Source organism: Diplotaxodon limnothrissa, linkage group LG3, assembly GCF_057381915.1.
Source record: "Diplotaxodon limnothrissa isolate DT_005_m linkage group LG3, D_limnothrissa_male_GT1.1, whole genome shotgun sequence".
Taxonomy (NCBI): Eukaryota; Metazoa; Chordata; class Actinopteri; order Cichliformes; family Cichlidae; genus Diplotaxodon; species Diplotaxodon limnothrissa.
In genome coordinates, this window is record NC_140598.1 from 9,906,409 (window position 1) to 9,928,149 (window position 21,741).

Here is a 21,741-nt window from a genome sequence, read left to right on the forward strand (position 1 = left end):
CAAACAGCCACCTCCCCCTGGTGCTGGCGCTCTACCTGCCCGCCCTCACTCTTGGTAAGACGGAGAACAACCCTTTGTGACATCACAGTCACCTGACCTGCTGAAACGCAGCACGGCTGCACTGATCCACGATAGTTTGAGTCCAAGCTCCTCCTTTACACTTATGGTCACTGCAGTCGTCCTCCGTCAGCCACTACTTTGATTAGCTGTGGTTGTTTCAGCTTCTTTCCCCCCGCGTGCAGCCACGTTAAAGCTTTTCTCGATAAATCAGACTCACTCTTGGTGGGCATTGATCTGACTCTGTCCATATTTACACACACCTTCCCCGTGCAGCTCTGGGCCTTTTTACTTTGCGGTCAGTTTGACTCTGACTAGTTGCTTCATGCAAATACAGAACAAATGATGCTTAAAGTGACTGAAAGCTCTGATGCCAGTAAAGTTTGAGTAATCATGTGGATTAAACGTAATAAAAGCTGTAAAACAGATTAAACTATACATTTCATACTTGCAGCATCGGCATTGCAACGTTGCAGAGACAGTTTTACTTTTTTCTTTAGATACTGCATAATCGTTACATAACTAAGACATATGTTACCGTTACTAGTTTTTTAACATGAGGTCACTGTTGTGGTCCTCAGTCGCTCGTCCTTGTATGTTAAACATGCTGGTTGGACGAGGGTTAATGAGGCGGTTAGTCGTGCCGTTGTCAGGCTGATAGAGAGACACAGAGGTCGGTCGCTTCAGTAACACGACCTAAATCCACCTGAACTAGAACACTGAAGGAAAAGAAAACGTTCTCAGGTTCTCCTGATTTGTTACTGTTGGAAAAACTACGTGTGACAGTTTCCTGAGGAAGACTAGGACGATGAAGAACAGTTACAGGCCTCACTGTCACATCATCATAGTGTCCGAGCTTTCTGACCAGGTCTGTGGTGACAACACTGAGGAGGATCTTCTATCTGGGGATGTTAAACTGGTGTCATGAATGAAGTTACTGTGTAACTGTAGTGTAACTGTACAGTAACTGTGATGTAAAGCACTGTTTGGTTTTTGGCAATGTTTTCAGGAGCCTCGCTCACAGTCGGGCAGCTGCTGAAGGAGAGGCACCACCACCTGGAGAAGTGGAACAGGAAGAGGAAGTAACATGAAGTCACAGCTCGCTGGAGTTACGGATGAAGTCGAATTTAACGATCTGCTGTAAAGAGAGAAAAGGATGTTCTAAACCCAAAATGATTTGTTGCACTTTTATTGACAGCACAGATTCCTACAGTACAGTTAATGTCTAACATTAAACATGCCCACAGCTCAGACCAGCAGCCGTGCGTCTCTTTGTGTACGAGCAGCAACGCCTGAGCAGGACACCGAGGCTCCTCTGGGCTACCAGCCGTACGCTCTGGTCCACACGGCTTTCTTCTTGAACTCTGCAGAGGACTTGAGCGCCAACAGAGCAGCTGGAAGGAAGCACAGGAGAGATCAGAGGAATCAGAGAGATCAGAGGAATCAGAGGAATCAGAAAGATCAGAGGAATCAGAGAGATCAGAGGAATCAGAGGAATCAGAAAGATCAGAGGAATCAGAGAGATCAGAGGAATCAGAGGAATCAGAAAGATCAGAGGAATCAGAGAGATCAGAGGAATCAGAGAGATCAGAGGAATCAGAGGAATCAGAGGAATCAGAAAGATCAGAGGAATCAGAGAGATCAGAGGAATCAGAAAGATCAGAGGAATCAGAGAGATCAGAGGAATCAGAGAGATCAGAGGAATCAGAGAGATCAGAGAAATCAGAGGAATCAGAGAAATCAGAGAGATCAGAGGAATCAGAGAGATCAGAGAGATCAGAGAAATCAGAGAGATCAGAGGAATCAGAGAGATCAGAGGGATCAGAGAGATCAGAGGAATCAGAGAGATCAGATGGCTGTTCTGAAGACCAGATCATTTGTTTCACCATGATGTTTGAGTAAACCTCTCTTAAAGTCAGTGTTGGTCAAGTTACTTGAAAAAAGTAATCAGTAACTAATTACTTCCCCAAAAAGTAATCCTGTTACTTTACTGATTACTTATTTTCAAAGGTAATTAGTTACTTAGTTACATTTTAAAAACACGATTTACAACCTGAAGAGGTGATAAAGCGATAGATCTTTCAATTCTACTTTTTCTGCATAATTCATCATACAAAATGTAATCAAATGGAAAAGTCTCTTTTTAAAACTTGTTTTATTAGTTTTAATCTTTTAACTTTATGCATCAAGCAAAAATTTAATTATATGCAACATTCTCTGACTGGAAGAAACATTTAAACCTATTTTCTGCACGTTCCAGCACATAAAATAAAATATTTTGTGTGTTTACACTCACTCTTTCAAATAGATGCAAGTAAAACACAGCAGAAAATAAATAAAGTCACAGACTCAGCGGTCCTGTTGCTCTATTTTCACCTGTAAAGCAGGACTGGGGCAGGCGGAGGTTTACCCTGGTGCCGGTGAGCTGCAGCGGTCAGTGGAAGAAGTGACTTTCGCATCACGTAGTGTAACACGGTCATAAATCACATCTTGTTATAACCCCCAAACCGTTCCTGTTATACCTGACTGTTAGGACCTCCAAGCCTGTAGTTGTGTTCATTATCAGTTAGAGCCCCCCCTCATTGTTCTTCTTCTTTGGTGCAACCCTATAAATACAGTGCACCCCTCTGGCCCCTCCCCTTTTCTACAATCCCCCTGTGGGAGCGCTGGGTGTCATTTCTTTCCAACACTGTAAAACACACATATAATGCATATTTAGCCACCCTGATGTTCCTGATTGCAATTTTAGTTCGGTTATCGTCATCATTATGCCTGTTTTTGTTAGATGCTATAAATGTGTAGTATGTGTGTGCCACAGATGTGTTCTAGGGAACGTGAACGCATGAATATATACTCCTTGCTAGCTTGGAAGTTGTGGTGGGTTGAGCTAACCCTCTTCCTGTTACTGTTTGTATTTGGTCGTAGGAGCTGGAGCAGGCAAGCTATTTACTTGGAGGTCTTTCTTTTACCTTACAGTAGCTGCTCGGTGCTTACTCTGAGGTTTAGGGTTTTTTTCGCTGTAAAAAGAAGTTTTCCTCCCACACACAACGGACGCTAATGTTTGTCCCTTTTTATGGAATCAAACTCAAAGTAAGGTCAGTGCTTCCACGCTTTAAACGCTGCACGCTCATACTGATCCACTGTTGATCTGCACACAGCTGTTGTCACGAACGTCGCACTCGCTTAGGTCACTGTCATGAGACGTTCTCGCAAAAAAATCATGGTTTTAGTAACGCAGTAACGCAGCGTTCCTACGGGAAAGTAACAGTAATCTAATTACCGTTTTTGCAATAGTAATCCCTTACTTTACTCGTTACTGGAAAAAGTAATCTGATTACAGTAACGCCTGCTCTTTCCACACCTTGTTTTCTGACAGTGCTGTCAGCTGTGTGTCAATAAACATGGTGCCTTAGTTCTCATGTAAAGACGGCCACAGATGAGGCCTGTTAGCAGAAGCTCGTTTGGCCAAAAACAATTACTGCTAACAAACATCACTGCAGCTGTGTATATAGAGCCGAATCACAACAGTCCCCCTCTATGGTAACGTGATATTGTGAGATAACCTGCAGCAGTGCAGAGAAACCCTAACAGTCCAACGACCCTGTCTGAGGACGTGGTGAGGGAGGAGCTCCGACACAACCAGGTTCATGGAGGCTATGATTGGTTGGACTGCTCTGTCTCTGTGATCACTGACGGAAATATTTCAGCAGAAACTACAAACTCCATGTGTCTGAGCTGAAATTCAGGCTTCTAACCTGAACGCACACATTTGCATCCACAGCAGTGCGATGTAAGCACAGAAAGCTGTGCGTGGATGAGTAAACCGCTCAGAGAAGAACAGTGCTGCATAAGAACCAGTGCATGAAACACACGACGCATTTCACAAGGAGACCCGAACATACAGGCTTTACCACGAAGCTTTAGCTTCTGGGGCAAAACCAGAAAAAAGAAACAACAACCCCGCCCTTTGTCACTCCACAGCAGAGACGCTGTCGTTCCCAGTTGCTTCCACTCTGTCACCTCAGCTGGAGTTTGTGTTCAGGTGCCATCCTATCAGCAGCACGTGCTGTAGACGCTACCAAACACCCGGCTGCTCGGGCTTTTACACCTGTGGCCACAGAAGTGACTGAACACCTGCACTCAGTGGTTTGGAGAGGTGAGTACTGTTGGCTTTACAGTGAAGTTTTTACCTGGAGGATGTAAGAACCTGACAAAACTCAGGCCAGGTCTTAATTTCAATGAGACCTGCACAAGGACAGTAATAATAATAATCTAATTAAACTGTTCATTTAGGTGTGATTTAAATCCAGCTCAGCTGTGTTCAAACAGGATTTCACTGTTTTGATTTCATTAAGCACTTTGTGGAGACAGCAGTCTGTGGGTAGTGCTGCCATGCGGCTCAAACAGAGTGAAACATTATGACATATTCCAGTGTGTAAGTAGGAAAAAGGCTGCTTTGTTCACCTTTGGCTGTGCTGACCGTTGATGCTGACACGCTCTGCTCAGGAGCTTCCATGATGCTGAGCAGCCAGTCTATGAACTGAGACACACACGGGGTCATCCCTTCTGCACGTTTACAACGAGTGAAAGTTGAGCTAAAGTTCAAAGTTCACAGCGCAAACACTGACCTTGGGTGTTTGGCTGCTCCAGGGCTCCTTGTCCAGGAGCCGAGGGAGGCTGTGGGACATTGCTAACAGGCACTGGGACAGGGCGCCGTCCACCGACGACTCCTCGCCATATAGACCGTGTGTTAGAGCCTGAGGCTTGGGGGCTGGCTGCCATGGAAACCACTGGACCCGGATGCCAAAGAGGAGTGGCATGATGTGGTCACCCCAGGAAACTACTGCAGCAGCAAAGAGCTGGAACAGGAAGTCGGTGGCCTACAGAGCAGACTCAGTTAGAAACACGACACAGAATCTGCTTCCACCAACTCAAATACACAGAAGAAGAAAACAGCAGCAAGCTTTCCTCTGCTGCTGATGCTCGAGAGCAGCCTCGCTGCCATCACTGTAGTAAACATGGCACCGTCATGGTGGACCAGCATTTAGCTAAGCTCAGCTGCTGGGAGGAAGAGGAGGATGTGTGGGAGTCACTGTGGGTCACTCAGAAACATACCGATCTGGTGTCTCCACACTGGACGTCTGTTACGCCGTAGGCAACATTTCGGATATGTCCCATCAGCTGCAGGAGCCACTCCATCCGTCTGGAGATGCCTGTGACAAAGAGCGAGCTCAGCATGCTGACTAAATGACAACCACCATGATAAAACACACAGGTGTCAGTCGTCTGTTAGATCAGAAGAGATCCACTTTCCACGCAGTAGGAACGCCTTCCTGTCTCACCTGTGTTGATGCTGGTTGCCAGGCGACACTGGTAAAACGTCTGCAGGAGGAGCCACCCCACTCTGCGGCTTGGCCAACCACGGAGGACCCCAGCAATGACATCATTAAGACTAAGGAGGGGCACTCGTCCCTGAGAGGTCAGGTAGGCTAAGATGAAGCAGGTCTTCTCCATCTGAGTCTAAACAGAGCGCAGAGATGTTAAAGCCACAGCACACGCTCCTCCCTGAGCCTGGTTCTGCAGGAGGTTTCTTCCTGTTAAAAGGGAGTTTTTCCTTCCCACTGTCACCAAAGTGCTGCTCATAGGGGGTCATATGATTGTTGGCTTTTCTCTGTGTTATTACTGTAGGGTCGAGCTTACAGTATAAAGCACCTTGAGCCGACTGCTGCTGAAGTGAACAAAGTAACCATGTGAGGAAGACTCCTCTAAATTACTGAAAGCTTAAATACTATATGGTTACATTTGGTCAAACTGAACGTTTACTCCTTTTAGAAATGCACGCTTTCAGAGTGGGCCCCCTGCTGGGCATTAGGAAGAATGCAGGTTTTACTGTCCACACACTGACAGCTATAAATAATAAAGCAATATGAGCTACAGGTGACTGGAATTAATTCCATTTCTCCTTCCACTACGAGACCAGCAACATGTGTTTTACCCTGTAAACCAAATGTACTTCTGCCCACATGGAAACAGTGGACGTGGTCCCTCTGTTCATTTTCTGCTGGGGTTATTAAGACTGTACCTCAGAGACTTTCATGATCCTCTCAATCTCTGTGTCAGACATCTCAGACAGACACTTGGCCACGCCCACATACAGATCCACTTCATTATCCTGAAACAAATGTACAAGAAATCAAACACAAACATAAAAATTGTTATTTTTTAGTTAAAATGTCTCATTTAAACAGCTTTGAACCTGTGTTCATGTGTTAAAGAGGCAAAGCTGGATGCCAGCAGGGCCCAGCAGCAGGACGAATAAAAGGCTTTCATTGTTAGACTACACAAAGTCAGGGTTTCAAAACAGACAAAGACTGATTGAAGGAGATCAGCTGGTTTCACAGAAAGGTGAACAGACACCAGCGCGCATATATCATCAACTAAATTATTCCAGCCATTCAAAAGCTGAAATGTAGCCACACTAGCATCAAGTAGCATGAAACACGACCACTGTGCTGTTCTTCAGACTGAGGAGATTAATGCTGCTCAACGTGAAGACTACAGAGGATTTGGACAAAGGCTAAAATGAGTGTAACTGCCCGTGATCCTCACACAACTATTTGACTGTTTTCCTGTTTACTGTACTTTGAGAATGCCTAGATGTATAGATCAGCTCTCTCCTGTGAGTCTCAATGTGACGGCCTGTACAAACAAAGGTAAAAGGAGGTCTGGAGTGGCAGAAACAGCGACAGCTGTGTCACAGAAATCACTGTCAGCCAGAGCGAGCAGATGTGCTGGTTACAGCTGCATCATGGACCAAGAGGTCATGTGACCATGGTCCAGAGGTCTTCTTCTACGGGCAGAATCAGCTTTAAATGGACTGCAGCAAACTGTAAACACTTCTCTGACCAGGTGCATCAAACGTGACATCCTTCCTCATGAAGAGGAGGAGGAGCAGACCCTGCATCTCTGATGGGATGAAGGTCGTTAGTGTCTTTGGAACTGGCACACACATCTGTCTGACTACAGCCAGACTTCATCGTGACCTGCGTCTCACCTTTCTCCAGCTGAAAACATCTGGCCTATTAAGCAGCTGTTGTCCTACATCAGACCACCTGCTCTTCACGCAGTGCCACAGTTAGTCTGCACACACAGAGGGAATGCTCTGTGTCCATTCACTCAGTTTATCCAGCTGACACGTCCTGTGTGTTCTGCTACGGATGTAATCATGACTGCATCCTGTTTTTATGTTTGCAAACTTAATGTTGTCCTAATAAACCCAGACAGCCATCCCACCAACACATGTACAAATGTTTGCATGTTTCACTGAAGCACCCAGTTTGTATCCAAGAGTTCGACAGCTTTAACTTTTGAGTTTGACGACATCAAACGAACACTAACAGGAACCTGCTGCACATCATGTCTTTGCACTTGTTATAAACCTGACTGGCATTTCTATCAGGCCTCCTCATCCAACATCCATCAAGATAATTATGTATTACTTATGTCATTAATATAATAACTGAGCACAGGAAACAGATATGTGAGATACAGACAGGGAGGGGCCAGAGCTCCCTTTGAAGTGAGCTGTTACTGTAACTGTTACAGTTGCCACTGCTGTTATTATGATGCTGTGTTTGGCCCGTGTTCTTACAGCTGAGCTAACGATGGGCTGAAGCTGCTGTGGTGAAGAGAAAAGCTCATTTCCAGCCGAGCTCTGAAGCTCTGCACACCTACAGCATGTGTCACAGCTTCTTGCTTTGAATGAAAGGGGTTTATGCTCCTGTTCGTGTCTGTGGGTGGACGGGAGCATCAGAGGATATCAGGATCCCCGAGCGTAAAACCAGGGACAGAGCCATGTATCAAAGAAAAAGCTTCTACATGTCAGTGATAACAGACAACAGTCAGCAGTTACACTGCACCTGGATTCGGTCGGGCAGGAAGGTGAAGATCTTCTCCGTGGCAGAGCAGAGGATGGTCCAGCAGCTGCTAGAGGGGTTTGGGAGGGCCATGGCCTGAGCCAGGCCCCGCAGCACAGAGCCACACAGGGACGCGCGCTGGGGTCGGAGGTCCTCCTGAAACTGCTGCAGCCCCAAACTCTCCACATACACCTGGAGCTTGTCCTCAGTCACGTGCTTCATCCACGAGCCCAGAGTCTCATAGAGGTGGGCCCGGGTCTGGTACTGGGGGAGACAGACAGCCAGTAAGGATCTCAAAGCCTTCATCATTGTAGCAGGTACTGGACTCATGCTCTCCTACAGCAGTGACGAGACAGACTGCATGTGTGTCACGGTTAAAGAGCATCTGTTCAGCTTCAGAAGCCAAACGCTGTTAATTCAGACGTTTATTCAGCTGCTGTACGACTGAGAAGCAGCTGAGCTCAGAGGTGAGGCTGAGATGCTCCTGTTACCTGTTTCTGTTAGCTGTTCAAATATAAGCTGGACACCAGAAACAACAGATTAAAGTGGACCAGCCTATACACCTGATGGAGAACTGAATATCAGCTGTCACAGCGCTAATACACAACTGGACTTACGCTGAGACTGTGGACCAGGGGAGGGGACAACCAGGAGCCCAAAAAGAGAGCAGCGCTGTGGGAGGACTGGGTCTGACAGGCTGCCAGTACAACACACTGGTGCTGCACATCCTCTCCTACAAAACACAACAACAACACAGACTGAACAGGATCTGTGGCTGTGCTTCACGGACAGCACTGAGCGACAACTCTTACCAAAGCTCATCCTCATTAAAGGAGACAGAGCGGCGCTCCAGTTGATGGGCGGATACTGGAAAGAGGCGCCGACTGACGCCAAAGCGGTGAGAGGGGTCTTAACCAGGCCTGGATGGGAGGCCTGAGGACCTGGGCCCAGAGAGAGGATGTTACAGAGTTACAGCTTCAAACACAACGACCTCTGCAAATGTCACAAACCTTTGTGTCCAGCTTCTGCGATGAACTCCGTCGTGGATCTGACGACACTTTTCTCTGAGAGGTAACTGAAATCTGGAGGAACTGGGAGTTGGATCAAAGTAGTTAGTGCCCAGTAGATCCCAGCATGTGTGTGTGTGTGTGTGTGTCTGTATGTGTGTGTGTGTGTGTGTGTGTCATTCTCTAAGAGCTGAAACTTTATGAGGAATGAATTTTAAAGGATTACTGATGCTGCATCCAGCTCTGCTCCGCCCACTGACACCTGTGTTACCTGCTGTGTGACTGTGACTGCTGCAGATGTGGGCCAGATGCAAATGTCCCAGCAAGCAGGCGCTGTTGGACTGCAAACCGATGGCTCCAGAGAACGTGACGATCTGCAACCAGAGAGCCGACAAGAGGATGAAACAGACGCTCCGAGGTGCGAGGCGAGGGGAAGTATGGTGTGTAGTAATGGGAGTGAAGTCATATTTGATAAGTAAACTCGTACCTGTGTGACGGCCCGAATAACTTCATTCAGCCTGTTGTGCTGCTTGGACACGAGCTCCGTCTCACTCTTCAGCTGCATCAGAGGAGAATCAGCATCAGTCGGTAACTTTAGCTGCAACTAAGGTGTGTTTGCATCTCTTTGTGAACACGGGGACACTTCACATGGCTCCACACATCTGCACTTCTGTCACATCTTTTTAAATGCTGGGTTTGCCAGTGTGTTCCTATGGTAACCATGGTGATTCCTAAAACCTTACAGGGTCACATGAGCTCAATCCTCCTCCACATGCTTGAAACCACCAAACAAACATCCTGAGAAACAGCAGCTGGTGACGACATGTTTTCAGGGACTGAGTGAAGCACATGCTGATGCTCAGCTCCAACAGCTGCAGGCGTCTCACCTGAATGAGGTAACTCTCTGACCCCACCAAAGCCACCAGCCCGTTGACAGCAGCCAGCCGCTGCATGGTGGGACAGCCCTGTAACACAAAGGCAGCACGGAGGTCAGCGCTGGGACCCCAAACATCATTTCACGTGATTGGACATCGTTTACATGAACATGAACGTCAGGTTTTGTACCTCAGCCAGTAAGATTTTGATCCAGGCTGCGAGCAGGTGAGGGTGGATGTGCTCTGCTTTGCCGTGGCCGCACACCGACAGCCCGTGGACCGCTAACCCCAGAGCCAGGGAGAAGCCCGGGGTCTGGGGACACAGGGTCATCAATAAAACCACAAAGAGCTGCTGGAGCCAGAATGACCTCCATCAGCTACCTACTGACCTGCTGGCTCTCCTCAGTCAGGCTGCGCAGCGTGTCCATCACCTCCTCCGCCTTGGCGGCGTCAATAAGACCTGCGCTGAACGCTGAAACGCTCACACACGCCACAGAGTACGCCAAGACCTGCACACACACACCACATGTGAAGGTCAGTGAAAACTTTGTACGGCACACAGTTTTCAGCCTTCACCTCACACTGGCCGTGAAACGTCTCCACCTTGGACAGCTGCAAACAAAGCTTATCTGTGTTACACTTTTTATTGCTCTACAAGGTCACGACGACACGTTTTTACAGCTTACACAAGCCGAATCTGTTCCAGTCGTACAGTAAAGATCATAAGATGCACCATTTTAGTGCTTCGAGGTCACAGGTCAAAGTTCACACATCACCATCAGGCTCTTCATGTAGCAGAAACTGTCTTTAGTAGATAATTCATCAAAGATCTGGACAGAACTAAGTACTATCTCAGCTTCTTCTATCACAAACGTGTGTGAGCAAACAGTTACAATCAAAGACTTGATCCTGTATCAGATTCAGGACCTCGGCTCTGTGTCAGCGTGCGAGCCGTGTGCAGGGCTGCTTACCTCCTGCTCCATGCGTCCCCGCCCACTGCAGTCCTGCAGGTTGGCCAGCAGCTTGTCGAGCGTTAGGCTGACACGGACATGTCGACTCCTCTGTCCACTGCTGCAGAAGGCAGACAGCACTAGCCCCAGACCCAGTATGCAGCCAGTGCTGAGGAAAGAAGGCAGAACATGGAAAGACCACGTTTAATATGCTAACCGCTGTTTCACTGTTGAATATCCTAACATGCTTCCAGATGTGTCTGTGAAAAAGAGTAAATGTGCCAAACGAGCAGCAGCATGAATGCAGCCTTGGTAACAGCTGAATCTCCCGTTAACATCATGTAATGTTTCTGGATGATGGACGGATGCCACACAGGGACACTGTGTACACTCCACACACTCCTTCTAGCTGTGAGTGACACTCTCTCAGCTTCCTACCAACCGTGTGATGTCAGTGTGCATTTACTCTATTCATAAGAGGACCTACTTGTATTCCAGGTTGGGGTTGAAAGAGGAACCTTCCAGAGCATCCAGAGGGCCAAAGAGGAGATCAGCATCCTTCTGAGCAGACTCATCACTGACAGAGGACAGAGGCAGTCAGTAACCGTTACGCTGTTGGTTCACATCAGAATCTCCTCCTGCAGACTGTACCTGAGGCGCTGGTGCAGCAGGGTGGACAGCACCATGCCCAGACCGAGCCCAGAGTGGAACTGGATGGCCTGGGAGTCGTCTGCGGCGGGGGAGCCCGGGAGGCCGGCCCGCAGTGCCGACAGGATGTGGGTCAGACTGTCCCGCTGCCACACCACGAGCACGGAGACGAGCAGCGACAGGGCGAGGCTTGCACAGGAGCGCGCTATGGTGCTCGCTGTGTTCTCACCCGAGTAGGAGCGCTGAGGAGGCCGGCAGCACAGGATGAAGGTGATCAATGCAAGAAAGCAACTTTCTATTCACAACAACTGTGCAGCCAACCAGCAACATGTGTTAGAGAGCAAATGACTCGTAGAGTTTACTGAAATATTGATGTCAGTACACTCCTGCTCGTTTACGTGTCGATGCAGCGATGTTTCAGGCTTGTTTTGCTTCTTGTTTGTGAGAAAGTCATGAGAATAAAGTTGTTTTTGGTTCACTGCATGCTGGGGATAAAGTGCAGCTTCAAACAGCTGCATCTCTGAAGCCATGGATGCATTAGTGCCTGTAGCACGTCTGCACGTCTGGAAAGGCACCAAGTGCTGAAAGTGTTAGCACAGGTGCTAAAGACACACAGCGGCTCCCCTCACTCACACTGATGAGCACTGTCAGAGCTCAGACTGATAAAAGCTGCTGCACACTAACAAATCCAACAGTGTTAATCTGCTGTTGCCCGTTTATCTGTTAGCAACTACAGTAACCACATCAGCCGTCTCTGCACCACAGCAGCTAGCAGGCTGCAGTTAAAAGACTGACAATCACACGGAGCACGTGTTTATTTGGAATAACACATGGTTTATGGGGCAGGTGAATCATGTTTACCTTTGAGGGTAAGTAAAGTGTTCATAGTGTGAGGGTCAGGAACAGTCAGCTGATTCTCTCTGATGTCTCATCACATCACTGTCACAGCGTTTAAATAACTCGAATCATCTGCCAATCACGGCTTCTGATGAAACTCACGTGTAGAAACCAGGGGAAAACTCGTCCTGTGGCCTTGAAGCTGCTGCTGCTGATGCTGAGCAGGGTGTCCAGCACCATGGTCAACCAGCTTCCTGTGGCCACAAACTCTGGTCCAGCCTATCAAGTCCAACAGCACTGAGCTAAGCATCTATATGATTATGAAATAGCAAACAGTGTGTAACAGGACCCTGCGGTGTCTCACCCCCAGGCTGCCGTCACCATCAGTGGGCAGGTTGCTCTCATACTTGGCGAGAACAGCAGCGAGGCCGCTCAGAGCCAAGATGGCGTTTCCTTGAACAACAGGACTGTCCCTGAAACGATCCACAGAAAGTCATTTCACAGTGCTCGCATCAGGTTACTCTGCACAGCTCACCAAACGTTTCCCTAAACAGAGCGACCAGGGGACTCACTTTGTAGCAGCTTTGATGACATCTGCCAGCTGATCTCTGGCCCTGTGTCAGAAACATGAGAAAAATACATTAAAAAGATGAAGAACGTGAATGCTTCCTCCATGCTTTCTAAACAAGTCTGCGCTCCAATTCATCCCACAGATGTTCTGCTGGGTCAAAGTCAGGACTCTTTGTAGGCCAGTCAGGTTCTTCCTGTGCACACGTTCATGTTGGGAGCAGGAAATCGTCCCAAATGTCTTTGTATTTGGAAGCATTAACAATTCCTCTCACCAGAACTAAGCAGCTGAGCCCAACCTCTAAAAAACAGCCGCACTATCATCCCTCCACCACCAAAGTCAGACCAGTACCAGTCTCCTGATAACTGCCCAACCAGACTCCTCCATCTGCGAGACGGAGAAGCGTGAACACGACATTTTACAACTATGCTTGTTGCATCCGATCACGACACCGTCCCACAGACTTGATAACCTGTGACTGACATGCCTGAAAACCATGATTCACTCTCTTCATGGTCAGGAGGGAGAGCAGGTGGTCTACTGGTCAGGAGGTTGCTGGTTCAGAACCAGTTATTTTGGCTACATAGTGCAGATGTTACCACAAAGTGTTGATGTGAAGTTTGGCCCACACAGCAGGGATACACACACACACACTACAGTCATTACAGTAAGATTAGAGACGATGTACAAAAGCACTACCATTTATACACACAGTCTACACATATACAAGCAAGCATGAGTGTGGGTCTCACCACAGCCAGGCACAGTGATGCTTGTACTGCAGCTCCTGTGGATCCTCTTTGCCTTGTTTCTGGAGCATCTCTAACTCAGCACGTCGACCCTGCCAACAAAACCAAACCCTGAGAGGCCTTTACTGTAAGGTCAGAGGCCTCTGAGGCCTTTACTGTAAGGTCAGAGACTTTACTGTAAGGTCAGAGGCCTTTACTGTAAGGTCAGAGGCCTCTGAGGCCTTTACTGTAAGGTCAGAGACTTTACTGTAAGGTCAGAGGCCTCTGAGGCCTTTACTGTAAGGTCAGAGGCCTTTACTGTAAGGTCAGAGACTTTACTGTAAGGTCAGAGGCCTCTGAGGCCTTTACTGTAAGGTCAGAGGCCTTTACTGTAAGGTCAGAGGCCTCAGAGGCCTTTACTGTAAGGTCAGAGACTTTACTGTAAGGTCAGAGGCCTTTACTGTAAGGTCAGAGGCCTCTGAGGCCTTTACTGTAAGGTCAGAGACTTTACTGTAAGGTCAGAGGCCTTTACTGTAAGGTCAGAGGCCTTTACTGTATGCTTTTGTAACACCTGCACAAACCTCCATAACGGCGTAGAAAGCTCGGCTCATGAAGCCCCTCCAGGCCTGTGGCAGCAGGAGGGCACGGTGCCACTCAGAGGGCTGGATGTTGACCTGTGCACCAAAATACAGAAGAAGGAAACAGTTCCTCTTTCAAGCTCTGCGTACACGACAAAGAACAAGCGTGAAAGGAAAGGAAGGAGACATCACGTACTTCATGAACGAGGGCTGTCAGCGTCTGCTGGTAGCTGCGGCTGCGGCTGACCAGGAAGCGGCTGATGGGTCTCCCAGCACGATCGGTCTGCACAGACAAACTGTACGACAGGAGCAGCCCAGCTGCACCACAGACAGAAAGGGTGAGTTATACTGGTGCTTCCAACAGTAACATGTTGGTACACAGACACACTGTTCAGCACGCGTGGGTTAGAAATCTCCACCATGTCCTGGCTTCATGAAAACCACACAGATTAAATCTGCAGATTATCTTCATTTTCCAAACCTCTCCTCAGAAAGACGTCCCTTCCTGTAGCTCCACATATTCTCCCTTCCTCACCAACTTAAGAAACATAACTTTGATATGCTGACTGACAGATTTGACCCATGTGAAAGGCAAAGCAGCTGACATGTTCATAGTCACATTCGACGACACCACACAGTCGATGTCACTGAGACCAGCTAAATGAGCTGTTACTGGGTCACCTGCTAGTCCTGGCTTCAGCCCAGGCTGCTTGTTTTTCTCGTAGGTCTTGAGCATGAACGACGGGATTCCTGCCACCGTTTTACCCCGGTCTGAGCGGAGGTTACCCCCCCTCAGGGCTGAGAAGTAGATTCCCCGTGGCATCTGACTCATCTCCTGCCTCACCAGTGACGTCAGGAAGAGCTCGAAGGCTGGGAACATAAAAGAAACACCATCAGTGCACCATCATCAGCATTACTCAGTATCACATGCAGATGTGACAGATCCACGATCTCTCCAGGGAACCAGCAGGAAACACAAACACCTGGTGTCTGTTTCTGTGCAGGTATGCTCAAACAGCTCAAACAGCTGTGATGTGGATGGTTGTGAACAGTTGTGCTAAACAAAATGTTTTAAATCATGTAGCATACACGTGTTCCTAAAGTATCTTAGCGGTCCCAGGACTGCACTCTCCTGCACAGCTGCTTTCAGGGTTACAGCCTCCAACGCTCCTGCTGCCACTAAGACCACTTTGTTCTTGACCTCTCCAGTCCCTGCTACTCTGGAAGCTGAAGCACCCCCGGCCCTTAGCCCTACTACCGGGTCGACGGGGCTTCTAGTCCACATGTGGCGCGGCTGTTTCTATACACTACAGCTTCCTGGTTGTGCTTTGAGTTTATGCTATCCCAGCTTGCATCTTACATCCTGCTACTACGTGGTGGAAAATGTCCGTAGCACCTTTGCACAGTCTGCAGCCGTGGTAGACTCCCTCCTACCACAGCTCTAAGGATCTGGATCTTTCTACCATTCATCTGGCTTCTCAGCATCTGTTTTAGCATCTGCAAGGATGTGGCTCTGACTGATCTTCATCCTGCTGGCTCTGGTATACCCAGGTGGATCTCACTGACTCCTCCCACACAGCTTGATGTCATCCATCTACAGGATGACATTTGATGACATCACCTCTTAGTGATGAGCTGGCTTTGGGGATTGAAGCCTATGCAGACAGAAGCTGGGACGTTGTCTTTGTACACTGCACACTCCAGTACTGTCTTCCACAGGTCCTGATGAATATTAGCAGTGCGCTGAAGCACAGTAACTAGCAGGTCAGTGTGCATGAGTGGGGCATGGAGTCAGGCTGGTCTGCCTAGTCTCAAGTGCTCTTGTACTGTCAGAATGACATGATAGCAACGAACCAGGAGCCTGTGCTTGTGTTGTTTCTAATGCCTTTCAGAGTCGTGTACTGGCTCTTGTGCCTCCACAGCTTCACAGAGCAGCTCCTGTGTCGTGGAGAGGCGAGTAATCGGGCCGTGGTTTGATGGTTCTGTCCTGTGTTCGTGCCTTTAGCATTCCCCATATCTATAGACCGCTGATCACTGAACGCTTCTTCCAACAGTAGACGTGGATTATGTCGGGTCCCGCTGTGGTCCCCAGACTCATTGTTGGATGTCTGCTTTGTGATGTCGACTGCCTCTTGCTCTCTCTCGTGTCCTGGATGGATCTCTAGAAGCACTTTATTCTGTCGGGACCACAGGATACAACCTGCTGGTTTGTTGGCTGCTCCGGTTTACCTGGAAGAACAGACGAGGTGGTGAGAGTCATCAGCTTCACATAAGATGAGCCTGGGACGGAGAGATCCTTCTCCTCTTCCTCCTTTTCTTTACTCTGTTCATCTTCTTCGTTTTCAGGGAGCTTTGCAGGTGGTCGGGCCTTCAACCAAAGAGAAGAGAAGAGCAGGACGATTCAAACAGAGAGCGGACACACGGCGGCGTACAGGAATGTTTCTGAACACGCTAAAACAACTGAAACGGTCAGCTTCCTCATTAACTAGTGCCGCATAATTACATCTGACTAACGTCTGAGGACAATTAATAACGAAACATTGCAAAATGATCTGGCTAATATGTTAGAAAGCACGAGTCAGTCAAACTGCTATGATGTTGTTATGAGAGTGGAGCAGGACTCTTAACTGCCTCAGGAAGGTGGTTTATGGTGTGGTCTGTTTCAGGAAAGTCTGCCAAAGCCCTGTAGCCACAGCTGGACACCTCTGGATCCTGTTACAACACAAAGGTGCAGACACATGTTTCTGTTTCCTACAAAATGATGAAACTTGTGCGACATCACAGCATATTTGTGCATGTAGGAGTCATCATGTCAGCTGTGTGTGTAGATACAGTATATACAGACCTCGCTCAGAGCATAAGTCCACAGAATGCTGACCACCTCTTCTTTTAATTTCTAAGAGCAAAGACACAAAATAAAAAGTGAATTTAATGCACATACAACACACACACACACACACACATAAGACAAAGCACTAGAATCAATAGAGGATTCCAACCTGTTTCTTATGTATTCTGCAGACTTGTTACTCATTACTTTTTACATGTATTCTGTTACTCCTCAACACTGTGCACAGGTCCTGTGGCTGCAACCCAAAAGCATCCCTATCAGGCGTCCTGTGCTAATACGCCATGTTTGGTTTTGGTCTTGTGTTTGTTTAGATGCAACTTTGCTAACCTAAGCTGTTCTGCCATATCATTGTTAGAGAGGAGGAGAGCTTTCCAACAAGCAGCACTGCATGGTCTAGGACTCATCTGCTGGGACGGCCACTGCTGCACTGTGTTGAATCCTCCAGAGCAACAAATGACCAAAACTTCTGTTTTTAAAAAGATGCTCACACTCGCTGATCCATTTATTAGTTACTATGAAGTCCGACCAGAGCAGGACTCTGAGGACTGGACCCTCACACGTCTGTACTTTGTGCTTCTACCCAGCTTTACATTGATGTGCTAACTTTAGCTACCAAACACAGTGATGTAGAGATGTGACTCTACAGTGAGGTTAGAATATACAAACAGCTGGTGCGAGTCCTGTTTACAGACAGAACCACAGAGAAAAACATAACCTGGTGGAGTTCCTGTGTCGCTCTGTTAGCTCCTCAACACAGAGCAACATGAACGTTACGACGCACCTCGTACTGCTCTGATTTAACTGTGAGCTGAGGCACCAGAGCCAAAAGCTCAGCGATGGCTTGAACCACCTCTGGCTGTGAGTGACAGCTGAGCTCAGGCCAAACAGTTCTCCATGCTGAGATAATATCCACCACCTGAGAAAGAAAGATTTGTTTTAAGACCAGAACTTTGGAAAAGATTCAAAAGTTATGATCCAGAAAAATGAGGATTCCTGAATTTAAAGAGACAAATGGAGACAGACGAGGTACCTCTGCTCGACACAGCTCCTGTAGTCCCTGCAGGACGAGAGCAGCCGGGGTTGCCAGGTCTGGTCTGTTGCACTGTTTTAAAGTGAGTGAAATGGCAGCCACCATGTCCCCTGCATGCTGGTAAGGCCTGGTTAACACACACATCAGCGTGAACAAAGTGGGAAATGTGTTTCTTCTAATTTTGTTACCATTTTTATTTAAGAAAAAAGCATTAAAAGTGCCAGGACACGTGTAAGTAAGTAAATGCCAAACACAGCTTCTTATCATTGCAAACTCTTATGGCTGCAAATGTTTTACAATAAAAGCAAACGTAAGCATTTGTGAAAACAACGAAACAGCTCAATGATTTGCTAAATTTGTACTGTAGCATCCATCCAGAGGGTTTCCCAGGTTTTCACTAATGCTGCTAAAAAAGCTGCATGTACATGTTAGCAGGCGTAACAGGCCCCGGGAGGATGGACAGTGTGCACCAGCTGGTTAGAACAAAGGAAATAATCAAATAAAATCATCGTTTTATTTCATCAACACACATAAAGGCCAGTTCACAAAAACTGACAAGCATTAGCTAGCAGCTAACATGTAAAGGACGTGTGCAGGAGCCTGGATGCAGTTTGTGGAGTTTATATGATCAACATAGTTTTTGGGTTAAAGGTTAAAAGTATAAAGTTATGGCTCACTTGCTTAGAGTTGTATTATATGGGAAGCAGTGCTTACAGACTGACATAGTTTGATTTCTTTTGCTTCAAATGTATGCTTTTATTTTGATAGTCTGGCAGAGACAGGAAGTTAGCTGCCTCTCAGTCTCTCTGTTTGAACTGAACTTTGTAAGACTTTGATCCTTCTGGATTCAGGCACGTGTAGCTGCTCTGGACATTTGTACGGAAATATTTAAAACTGGACTCCTGCTGATTTTTGGAGAAACAGGGACTCAGTGGAGCGTCGAGCTGAGGCTTCATTCACTGCAAAGCTACAAAGTGCATTCATTTATCTTAACAAGCAAAGTTGATGTGACTGAAAAAACAAATATTTCTATGTTTCTGAACTTTCATCAGCTTGCTGAGCAGAAACATCTATGAAGAGTCCAGTCAGTGATTATTACTCATTAGAAGGGAAGATGAAGAATCCTGGTGTTGGAAGCTCACACTGTCTGCACTGTGCATGCAAAGTCCACTGAATGAATGAACCAGTGAATGTAGGAAGTGCCCACTGTTTCTGTAAGTATGGGAGGACCCACCTCTCTCTGCAGATGTCCCTGACACAGGCGGCCCTGGCCAGGATCTGCTCCCACTGGGCGTCCCTCCCCAGCACCACCCTGCTGTCCTGCTGGCTCATTAGACGCTGCAGCTCTGGGTAGACCCGGTCCTTACAGACATGACCAAAGCAGCACACAATCAAAGACAAACAGAAGCTTTGAACACATGAATATGACATTTATAGTAATGCGTTATTATTGCAAACCTGTTTTTTCCACAGAGCGGTCATGAGGCGCAGTCCCACTGCTCTCAGCTTGGGGGAGCCGGCCAGCATGTGCAGACTGTGCAGCACGATCGGGAAGCAAAGCTGGAATATTACAGCACATATGATCAGAGCCAAGTTTACAAGAGAAACACACGGTTACAGCTGAAGAAGGCAGATGTTAGACGATGACTGCTGGTTTGGAGAGTCCAGCTCACTGACAGAGTGCTTTATACTACAGAGCACTGCATCTATCCCACACAGAGGCTGCTGTGGTGGAGTCCAATCCCAGCTCCTACAAACTGGGTACAAGAAACACTGTCTGTGTTCACACAGAGAACACTGTGTGGGAGACGTGGGAATTTCTCTTTGCTCCTTTGTCAAAGTGCTAAACATCGAGAGGGGAACATTTCAGTTATTCGCTGCTATTGGTGGATTGTGCTCACAGGCTGGTATTTGGGACACGCGGGTCCCTGGTTTTTAAACTCTAGGAGCCTCCTGGATGAAGAGAAGCTCCTCAGACTACATGACCTGGATGACCCCACAGATAAAAGCTCACATGTGTGTATGATGGACTAAAACACACTGTGAGCGCTCAGATGAAGTAGAAAGGTGCTGCTGATGTTCCAGCCCTGTCTCCAGACGCTCACAGTCAGTACAGGTTCTTCTTAGTCGTGCTGCGTACCTTATGAGTGCCGAGGTTTGGCAGGCTTGTGAGAACAGCGTGAGCCAGGACGGGATTCTTTTCTTTGGTCAGTTTGAACAAAAGAAGCAGCACGAGGGGCGGGACCTGCAGAGGGAAACACCCACATCAGCAAACACACCAACCAAACATTAAATGCACTTTGTCAGACCGTACAGAGGCTGCATCACTGACCTGTACGTGCACACGTTTAATGCTGTCGAGCCAAAAACATCACTTTGAATCAACATCACTGCAGTAAATCATCATTAAGGTTTCATAGTGGTTAGCTTCTGGCTTTTCCTGTAACAAAGACCTGCTGCTGCACGTTTAACATGACAAGTATGAGCGAGCAGAGATCTCCAGAGGACTCAAATATGCCAACAACCTTCAACCAGTGCATCCAAACACCAGTGTGTGCAGCACTCTGGGAGCAATTAGAGCAGAAGGTGAATCCTCTGGGGCCCGGTGCACGCTTGAGTAATGAGGGGTAAACTTCACACTTCATCTGCAGCTAGTGACTCCAACACAAGTCCAGAGGGAGGTCTGTCCCCTTAGAGCACTCCCTAACCTCTCCCTTTATACGGCAGCAGATCAGCAGCAATCACACAGCAGTGACAGCTTTTATCTTCCTGCTGATCTGAACTATTTCAAAGTCATGTGTTGGTGCCAAAACACCAGGTTATCAACATGTGTTTCCTGCTCTTAAAAAGACAAACACAAGCTAGCTGCCTTACATACAACATATCTACATGTCAGAGGGAACAACATGCATTACTTTATATTCAGTCCACAGATTTAAGAGAACAGTTGTGTGGGTTATCTACCTGGCAGGGGTCGGCAGCAGCGACAGCCTGGCTTGCTTTCAAAGCCAGCTGGCAGATGTTTTCCTGACCCATGATGATGAGATAAGTCACAATCAGGACAAGAGAGGAGGACAGGCGCTGGCTGGACGACAGGGTGGAGCTAACCGCCAACAGCCAATCGGTCGCTGCTGCTGGATTGTTGGCCACTTTGCGCAGTACCGACAAAGACACGCTGAGCTCACTATACCAGGAACTCAGAGACAGAGGCAGTGATGGGGCAGGCTGAGGGAGACAGATTCACGAGAAACAAATGATAAAGAACAAAGAGCAAAGCTACAGATGCACCATGAATGTTAATGAAGTGTAATTTAAGGATCAAGCAAAGCATCCCAGAGGAACAACACTCCAGAGACTGGATGCTGACCCTGAAGAAGAGGCACTAAAGACAGCCCTGTTGCTATGACACTGAGAGGGAAACAGTATTTTTGGATGGATGTCATCTATGCTCTAATGCTCTGTCCACTCACCACCTAACAGCTACCTGCACTATTGTAACAGTGTTTCTTTACGTGGCTACACCTCAAAGAAAGACTCCAAAAACTGAATGTGAGAAACAGGCCTGGGGCTAACTGCTGGGCTACCTGCTAGGCTACCTGTTGGGCTACCTGCTGGGTCACCTGCTGGGTTACCTGCTAGGCTACCTGTTGGGCTACCTGTTGGGTTACCTGCTGGGTTACCTGTTGGGCTACCTGT

General features: G+C 47.6%; 2 protein-coding genes across 2 annotated transcripts in view; one reads left to right on the plus strand and one right to left on the minus strand.

Moving 5' to 3' along the window:
• The window catches only part of hacd4 (3-hydroxyacyl-CoA dehydratase 4), a 7,298-nt gene extending 5,757 nt beyond the window's left edge, over positions 1-1,541 (plus strand). The window contains exons 6-7 of the mRNA XM_085377757.1: positions 1-54; positions 1,067-1,541. The exon at positions 1-54 is cut by the window's left edge and continues 78 nt beyond it. Coding sequence (XP_085233883.1) covers positions 1-54; positions 1,067-1,143 — 131 coding nt within the window. The 3' untranslated portion in view covers positions 1,144-1,541. The remainder of the gene's footprint in view (positions 55-1,066) is intronic.
• focad (focadhesin) overlaps positions 1,243-21,741 on the minus strand; it is a 30,089-nt gene continuing 9,590 nt past the window's right edge. Inside the window, exons 11-44 of the mRNA XM_085377301.1 lie at positions 21,010-21,270; positions 20,186-20,290; positions 19,504-19,605; positions 19,280-19,407; positions 18,046-18,172; positions 17,797-17,931; positions 17,010-17,060; positions 16,793-16,876; positions 16,394-16,532; positions 14,846-15,034; positions 14,361-14,482; positions 14,168-14,260; positions 13,611-13,699; positions 12,863-12,904; positions 12,655-12,763; positions 12,453-12,569; positions 11,457-11,695; positions 11,293-11,382; positions 10,827-10,974; positions 10,245-10,364; positions 10,046-10,168; positions 9,868-9,945; positions 9,468-9,539; positions 9,252-9,354; positions 8,984-9,064; positions 8,786-8,914; positions 8,591-8,706; positions 7,977-8,237; positions 6,140-6,229; positions 5,400-5,577; positions 5,173-5,270; positions 4,686-4,937; positions 4,522-4,597; positions 1,243-1,451 (exon numbers count right to left, since the gene is read on the minus strand). Coding sequence (XP_085233427.1) covers positions 1,378-1,451; positions 4,522-4,597; positions 4,686-4,937; positions 5,173-5,270; positions 5,400-5,577; positions 6,140-6,229; positions 7,977-8,237; positions 8,591-8,706; positions 8,786-8,914; positions 8,984-9,064; positions 9,252-9,354; positions 9,468-9,539; positions 9,868-9,945; positions 10,046-10,168; positions 10,245-10,364; positions 10,827-10,974; positions 11,293-11,382; positions 11,457-11,695; positions 12,453-12,569; positions 12,655-12,763; positions 12,863-12,904; positions 13,611-13,699; positions 14,168-14,260; positions 14,361-14,482; positions 14,846-15,034; positions 16,394-16,532; positions 16,793-16,876; positions 17,010-17,060; positions 17,797-17,931; positions 18,046-18,172; positions 19,280-19,407; positions 19,504-19,605; positions 20,186-20,290; positions 21,010-21,270 — 4,221 coding nt within the window. The 3' untranslated portion in view covers positions 1,243-1,377. The remainder of the gene's footprint in view (positions 1,452-4,521; positions 4,598-4,685; positions 4,938-5,172; positions 5,271-5,399; positions 5,578-6,139; positions 6,230-7,976; positions 8,238-8,590; positions 8,707-8,785; positions 8,915-8,983; positions 9,065-9,251; positions 9,355-9,467; positions 9,540-9,867; positions 9,946-10,045; positions 10,169-10,244; positions 10,365-10,826; positions 10,975-11,292; positions 11,383-11,456; positions 11,696-12,452; positions 12,570-12,654; positions 12,764-12,862; positions 12,905-13,610; positions 13,700-14,167; positions 14,261-14,360; positions 14,483-14,845; positions 15,035-16,393; positions 16,533-16,792; positions 16,877-17,009; positions 17,061-17,796; positions 17,932-18,045; positions 18,173-19,279; positions 19,408-19,503; positions 19,606-20,185; positions 20,291-21,009; positions 21,271-21,741) is intronic.